At 44.9% G+C, this 8,307-nt stretch overlaps 1 protein-coding gene across 1 annotated transcript in view; it reads left to right on the forward strand.

Annotated features, from left to right (window-relative positions):
- Dnah3 (dynein axonemal heavy chain 3) overlaps positions 1-8,307 on the forward strand; it is a 162,490-nt gene that overhangs the window by 152,074 nt on the left and 2,109 nt on the right. Inside the window, exons 56-60 of the mRNA XM_026781152.1 lie at positions 672-826; positions 2,450-2,617; positions 3,908-4,050; positions 6,319-6,523; positions 7,937-8,074. Of these exons, the coding sequence (XP_026636953.1) occupies positions 672-826; positions 2,450-2,617; positions 3,908-4,050; positions 6,319-6,523; positions 7,937-8,074 (809 nt within the window). The remainder of the gene's footprint in view (positions 1-671; positions 827-2,449; positions 2,618-3,907; positions 4,051-6,318; positions 6,524-7,936; positions 8,075-8,307) is intronic.

Consider the following 8,307-nt stretch of genomic DNA (forward strand, 5'->3'; position numbering starts at 1 on the left):
ATATATATATATATATATATATATATATATATATATATGAGTACAAAAATCCAAGTTCCATAGAATGATGAGGAGGAGGTGGCTTAGAGTTGAGAAAGTCAGACGTCAAAAGAGTATGTGTAGAAGATAATGTCTTTCTGAAGTATGTATGTGTAAGGGCCACCTCTTCTTATCCACAGCTTTATAAACTGGGCCCTCCAGTTCCCATTGCTTCTGACCTAAGAAAAAGCTACTAAGTGTCAAGATGGAATTAGAACTCATGACTATGTCATTCCAGAGCCTTCGGCTTAAATCGTATTTCATATATATATATATATATATATATATATATATATATATATAATGTAAACACTCAGGGGGAATTGTCTGGGAGATTCTTTAACATGGATAATTACCTTTGGTAAAATTTTTGATAATTATATCAGTTTCCTCCATCTAGACTCTTCTTTCCTAATTCTCGATATGGGGAATGTGTATTATTTTTGATAACCACTATAATACACAAAAAGCCTTTCCAGCCATGCTGGGTATGGTGTCAGCAACCCTGTGTCCTTGGACCACCTGTGCTAAAATATGGATGCTTTGCTAAAAGAAACCGCTGCTCAAAGCTAAAGTGTAAGTTCATGACAGCCGTCCCTGTGCTCAGCTCCTTCTGCTGATGTTGTCCCCAGGGGAATGTAACTATGGAGGCAGAGTGACTGATGACAAAGACAGGCGTCTCCTGCTGTCCCTCCTGTCCACATTCTACTGTAAGGAAATTCAAACGGATCACTACTATATTGCTCCTGGAGACACATACTACATCCCTCCTCATGGCACCTACCAGGTAAAGGATGTTCTATCTTTGCTCTCAGACTATAGCTAGAGCCTACAGAATTTCCATGGAAATCCCAGCTATTCAGCCTTGGGCTTCTTTATTTAGGTCCATAATCTGTTCCTACTATTCCATAGAGCCTTCAAGAGAGATGATGTTGTTTAATGAATGTTGGGTATTTGGGACAGATAGGGTCTTTAAGATATGGATTCTATCTGGAATGGGGGGGGGAGGAAGGGAAAGTTGAAGGCTTGTGGAGACTGGGAGATGCTCGTGGATAAAGAAATTGACACGCAAGTGTAAGGATCAGAGTTTGGATCATCCAGAATCTACATACGAAAGCGTACATAGACCTACAGTCCCAGAACACATAGGGCAGGATGGAGGCAGAGACAGGAAGATCCGTGGAAGCCTGTGGGCCAGCTAGCCTGATGGACAGTGATTAGAGCAAGAGACTCTGATTCAAGGAAGGTGGAAGATGAGGACCAACACCCAAGGTTGTCATCTGATCTCCACAGGCACTCCATGACACATACATGCCTGTACTCACATACAAACATGCACAAGTGCTACACACACACAGATGAAGGTAAAGCCTTAGTAGCGAACAGATTGATAAATGCAGATCAAATAAGGATTCAAAGAGTAACAACAACAGTTGAGGAGAAATCTGGGAGACTTCTGTGGCAACCCCTGCTCCCACCTCACCCCAAGAAAGGGTAGCAGTCTAGATAGGAAGCCATTAAGGAGAACTCTTGAAAACTGGGCTAGGGATGCTGGGGTGTAGGTCTCCACATCTGATGGTTACCAGTGGAGGTGCGGGTGAGGAGGGACTCACTTTTCTTTGGGGGGCTGACCACTGAGAACTTGACCACATTCCAGTGACTATGTGAATAATACAAACTGAAATTTTTTTAAATCGTTTTTGAAGGGTATAGGCCAAAAAGATGGGGGGCTGGAAGGAATGGGAGGTGAGGGTGACTGGGGTGTTTATGTGAGATTTCCAAATAAGTGAAAAAATAGTATGCTAACAAAAAGAAGAAAATAAAATAAGATAAAGCAGTGCCCCCCAAAAGGTGACAACAGAAAAGCTGGGCAGGCATGGTGGTGCAAAGCCATAATCCCAGCCCTCAGTACGATAAAGCAGGATTCTAGATAGGAGGCCAATTGGGGCCACATCTTAAGACCTTGTCTTTTAAAACAACGGCTAAAGAGGAAGGACAGAACAACTAGTTAAGGAAAGAAGAGGAGATGTGGAAACAGGAACTGTGGAGGGAGGACACAAAAGACCCTACTCTCCCTGCTATGAGCCTTCTTTATGAGCTTGTCCGTCTCCCCACTTAGAGATAATGGGATGGGGTTGTAGGTGAACTAGGATCCAAACTCAGATCTATGTAACTGTAAAGTCAGCTACTTAGGAACAGAGAGAAGGCCAAAGTTGGGAGGAGAACGTCAAGCCTGCCTGCTCTGAGACTATCCAGGACACTGTAGGAGGAATAGCCCATCCTGGCTGGGAAGTGAAGGCAGTGCCACTGAAATAATGTGGTTTCTTTTTGAGATGGGCTTAGCCATGTGGCGTCACCTGCAGGACCCCAGGGGCCCTATCCTGATACCAACTGAAGATTTCCTTTCCAGTCCTACATTGAGTACCTCAGGACCCTCCCCATCACAGCACACCCGGAAGTATTCGGGCTCCATGAGAATGCTGACATCACCAAAGACAACCAGGAAACCAACCAACTCTTCCAAGGAGTGCTGTTGACCCTGCCAAGACAGTCGGGAGGGAGTGGAAAGTCCCCTCAGGTAACCAGGCTTCCATCTAGCAGGCCTTTGAGACTGTGGGTGGTGAGCAGAAAGACAGCAACATGGAGGCCTTGGCATAGATCTCTGGGGTAAGGCACTTCGGCCTACTGCCAGGTACTCAAATACAGAACACAAAAGGAGTTTCCAAAATTCTGGTTATTTCTGTTAAAAAAAAAGTTCATAAATTTTTCTATATCATATTCCCCCTATTACTAAATGTATTTTTGCTTAGAAATATTTATTTTAACAACTGCAAGTCAAACCATAAGTGGAGACCTAATATAATTTCCATCAAGTTGTGATTGGGACAGAAGAAAGGAAGGAAGAGAAGAAGACAAACTGTGTTGTAGGTTCTTCCTGAGTGATATTGCTAGCTGAAGTCCTAGAGCCAAGGCCTTGGTGGCTTCTGACTAAAGGGAGGGAGGGATCCGTGAGGGTTAGAGAACTGTCAAATTAGCACCCATCTGAGACCTTCTGTTCTAAAGGAATGGAAAGAGAAAGACATCAAAACTTGAAAAGAGTAATTTTCCCACCATGTAATTGACGATTGTTTATTCTGGGCTCTGGAGACAACCACAGTTCTTCTAGCAATCCCAGTGCGTACACTGGCCAGCACTGTGATACTCCAAGTATAAGTGACAAAACAAAACAAAACAAAACCTTCTCTCCAGGGAACCTTGAGAGGAGTGACCAGCTGGCTTCACATCCTTCATAAAATCAATGGGAGAACCAGACTCAGAACTAACTGTGTCTTTTGTCTGACTCTATGAATCTCTCAATCTGGCCCCTGCTCCCCCTCCCCCGCCTCTCCTTCTGAGCTGCCTCATCCAACACTTGCCAGGTTTGACATCGCCAACTGGGTTCATTTACTCTAAGGGGTAATTGGAATGGTCACCAGCCTGGTTGGTGTCCGAATACAGAGGTAGGGAAAGAACCGCTTTTCAGCAAACCGGCCCCACTGAGTGGGGGAGCTATGATGCTCTTTCATATTCACGGTTTGTCCTTTTGGGGTGTGTTCCCTTCCCTACTTGGCTAATCCCAGCGCCACAGGCTTGTCTTGCTCAACAGTAAAGCTTGACCTACTGCCTTCCCAAGTGCCCCTGGTATTGAGAAAGAGTTCCCAACTATGGGAGCTGTGGGGGATTCTTACTAGGGGTGACCTTGAAGGGGTCAGCGGTCTATGCTGCCCTGAGGCTAGGAAGGGCCAATGCTTACATCAAATGTCCCTAAATAAAGTACCCTGTCTACTGGCGTTACTTCTCATTAGCTCTCTCTTGTCTGTACTTAAAGGAAGTGGTTGAAGAGCTGGCCCAGGATATACTGTCCAAGCTTCCTAGCGACTTTAACCTGGAAGAGGTCATGAAGATGTACCCCGTGGTCTATAAGGAGTCTATGAATACCGTCCTAAGGCAGGAGCTCATCAGATTCAACAGGTGGGCCCAATGGTCTTGCTTGACTCTTGAAAGTGGGAGCCTGTGCAGTAGTAACTAAGAAAGACACTTGATAATATTGCTGTGCAGAGACAGCTGTTTGTCCTACCCAAGGAGAGAGCTGTAAAACAGAGTGACCCCAGCATTGTTGACCACGGATTAAATCACTCCCAGTCCTCTCTCCGTCATTCCCGTGACTCTATCAAGTTCAAATCAATACCAAGCATAGCTAATAGCGGAAGAAGTCATCAGAGCTCTTTTGAACAAGCCTCTAATGTCAGGTATGGCTCCAAACACTATTCAGAGCTCTCATTAGAACTGTGCACAATGAGTGTGATATGACATTATTCATTTCTACCACTACGTTACAGATAAGAAGACTTAGCGAGATGAGCTAAGTCCTCATTGATCCAGATACCAGCTCTAGCTCCTTCCCTTTCACGTTTCAGTGACCACCAGGGCCACTCTTTAATGACTGCCAGGATCTTTACTGGCCCTATCAGTGGCTGTTCCCACAGCAGAGGACAGGGCCACAGTAAACCCCCATTTTCAGTAGGATTCTAGCATCCTTCCATATTCCCCATTTCTGTGCATTCAGCCCAGTGGCAGGGGAAGTCCAAAATGGTTAGGCGACAACGTAGTTTCTGATTCATGGGTCTGTGACTTGTGTCTTCTGGGGCAAGTATTCCTTAGGTACTAAAACCTTGAGCCTAGCAGAGGCTATAGTTGCAAGAACAGGACAATAGGAAAGCAGTAATTGCATCTTTCAAGTGTACTATAGACGGTGCTGCAGTCCCTCAGGCAATAGTTCGTCTCTTGCATCCTAGGCAAGCTCGTGCATCTGATCTGAACCATGACTCCCTCCTGCTATGAAACTCAGCGTTTGCTCATACTCTTGCCCGCTGGGTTGAGATTCGACAAGCTAGTCACGGTGGCAGGTTTTTGCTTTTTGTTTCTTTTTTACACTCAACTGAACTCCTCTGGACTGAGCCAGGTCTCAGAATGGAGAGGTCAGAAAAAGGCAGGTGGTCTTGCCCACTCGCAAGCTGCCTTTTAGTTGCCCTTTCTCAGGTATACACCTCATAGTTTGTATAAAGGACAACTTTGGCAATGTGGATTAAAAGTCCTAAACCATAGGTACTCTTTTATCAAAAGCCTATTACTAAGAGAGTAATTAGAAATTCACACAAAAGCAGATTTAAATGAATTTTTCTGGCAATGTTGTTTGTAAATGACAACAACCTATGAATAGTCTTTCTTTTCTTTCTTTCCTTCTTCCCTCCCTCCCTGTCCCTCTCTCCCTCTCCCCCCTTTTTTCCACCTTCCCTCTCTTCAGTATCTCACTTTGTAGCCCTGGTTGCCTGGAAATCACTATGTAGACCAGGCTGGCCTTGAGCTCACAGAGATGCACCTGCCTCTGCCTCCTGAGTTCATGACTTAAAGATATGTACCCCATGCCCAGCTTAGGAATAATATTTCAATGGTAGGGAAATAGTTGAATAAAATAAAATGCTGTACAGTCATTGAAAAGGACAATTTAGCCAGCTTGGTCTACAAATTCTAGGACAGCCAGGGTGGTTACAGAAAATCCTTTCTTGAGAAAAAAAAAGCAAATAAAAAAAAACCAAACAAACAAAAAGGATTATTTGGGGCTGGGGAGATAGCTCAGTGCTTTCTATGCCAGCAGGAAGACCTGTGTTTGGATTCCCAGTACCACAGAAGCTAGGCTTGGTGATGGACAGCTGTAATCCCAGCACAGGGGAGCAGGGACTTCCTGTGCTCAGTGACCAGGCAGTCTAAGCAATCAATGAGCTCCAGGTGAGAGACCCTGGCTCAAAAATATAAGGTGGAGAGGGATAGGGGAAGACACCCAGAGTCACCTCTAGCTTCTACACATGCGTGCACATTGACACTCATGGGCAGGCATCACATACACACAAAACAGCAACAGGACAACTTAGAGCTATGTTGTAGTGCTACATGCCTGCAATTCCAGCACATGAGAGGCTGAGGCAAAGGACTAAGAACAAAAGACAGATTCCAAAAAGGTAATACAGAATGACTTCATTAAAAACATGATTTGTGTTTCTAAAGAAAACAAGAAAGGCATACATTAAAATTATTTTTAGGTGGCAATGTTACGGATGATGGCAGTTTCCTCTGTATCATTGACCTTTGAAAGGGGAGCACGATAAAAGGAGCACATTTGGTGCACTTGAGCAGAAGGGACCCCTACAAAGCTGGGCTCAGCCTGCTCCTTTATCTTTGCAGGCTGACCAAAGTGGTTCGCAGAAGCCTTATTGATCTTGGCCGTGCCATCAAAGGGCAAGTCCTAATGTCCTCAGAGCTGGAGGATGTCTTCAATAGTATGCTTGTCGGGAAAGTGCCAGCCATGTGGGCAGCCAAGTCCTACCCATCCCTGAAGCCACTGGGGGGCTACGTTGCTGACCTATTGGCCCGTCTGGCCTTCTTTCAGGTACCGGGGAGTCTGGGGAATTGGCTACCTGGGGTGCTCAGTCAGGTGGAGAAGACATTCTGAGGTAGCAGTTGGGGAGGAGGGTTGGCAGCTGTGTAACATCCTGGGTTGGGTTTTTGGGACTGGCCTTTCCAGAGCTGGGTCAGTGGGGAGGGAGAGGCTTTTCCAAGTCCTTCAGAAGTAAAAACTAGGGGGAAAAAAGTCACAAGCTGGAGGCCTATTGGCACAGCTGGCCAATGGATATACTTATTAAAACTGTCTGGTAGCATGAAATTTTTTGAACTGATAGATAGACATTGGATTTTTTTACACATTGGGGCTGGGTTATAGCTCTATGGTAGAATACTTGCTTAGCATTTGTGAGGTCTAAATTCAATCTAAGGGAAAAATAAAGAAAAACCAACAAACAAAAAAGACCAGACTGGCAGGGGTGGGGGTGGATAAGTCTAGATGTTTGTCCTGAGAAATGTTGAAGACCACCGTCACTGCATGGCCACTGTGGGGATGGCCGCTGTTGCTTGGTACAGAGGCGACATGGATTGCCTTGCTCGAGTTCCCAGGATCAGCTTTGGACCCATGTTTAGAGCAGAAACACATTGTTTATACCTTCATTTCAGAAGAGGGGAAGTGTAAGTTAAACCAACAGGACTCTTTGCTTCAAAAAAAAAAAAAAAAACAGAAAAAGAATATTTTTTTGTGAGGCTCATTTTCATGCTCCTCTAGTTCTTTTAAGATGTATTCTATTGGGCTGGAGAGATGGTTCAGGGGTTTGGAACACCAGTTGCTCTCCCAAGGGACCCACATTCGATTCTTAGCCCCCACATAGTGGCTCACACTGTCAGTTACTCCAGTACCAGGGAATATGACACCTTCTCTGATCTCCTGAAGCACCAGTCACATATGTGTGGGACACAGATAGATAGATATACATGCAGTCAAAACCCCCATACACATAAAATTTTGCCAGGAAGTGGGGCACATGCCTTTAATTCCCATATTTGGGAGGCAGAGGCAGGTGGATCTCTGAGTTCAAGGCCAGTCTGGTCTACAGAGTGAGTTCAGGATAGCCCGGGCTACAAAGAGAAATGTCTTGAAGAAAAAAAATAAAGAAAGAAAAGGAAAAAAAAAACAGATTTAATACTTGTGCTTGTGTGTGTGTGTGTCTGTTATACATATGTATGTGCTGTTTGTCTGTTATGCACATGTGTGTACAGGTGCTGGAAGATGGAACTGGATCCCGGGAGATGGCTGTGAGTTGCCTGACTTGGATGTTGGCAATTAAACTCTGGTCCTATGCAAGGGCATCAAGCGCTCTTAATCTTTGAGCCATCTCTCTCATCCCATGCTTACCTTGCTTTAACCTATTATTGATGCATTGTAGATTCTCAGTTTTGATTTCTATTGACTTTATAGGAATGGATCCTTAAAGGCCCCCCTGTGGTCTTTTGGATCTCTGGATTCTACTTTACACAGTCTTTCTTGACGGGAGTTTCTCAGAATTATGCCAGGAAATACACCATCCCCATTGACCACATCGGATTTGAATTTGAGGTAGGTATCTTGCGAACCGGGACAGCTCAGGGGATCAGCCTAAGATAATGATTCCGTCTTCCTGCAAATACGTGTTTGTGCGGAGGGACAAATGCTTCGGAAGTGGGACAAGTAAAGAGTTTAGCATGGCTTACGGTGGCTCCAGAAGCTATTTTTGACACGGTTACAACACTCCCAAGCCTCTGTCCCTGTGCAAAGAGAAAGGAATTTGGTGACAGTGAGATGCAAGCCTG

The sequence above is a fragment of the Microtus ochrogaster genome, chromosome 8 (assembly GCF_000317375.1).
Source record: "Microtus ochrogaster isolate Prairie Vole_2 chromosome 8, MicOch1.0, whole genome shotgun sequence".
In the NCBI taxonomy this organism is placed as follows: Eukaryota; Metazoa; Chordata; class Mammalia; order Rodentia; family Cricetidae; genus Microtus; species Microtus ochrogaster.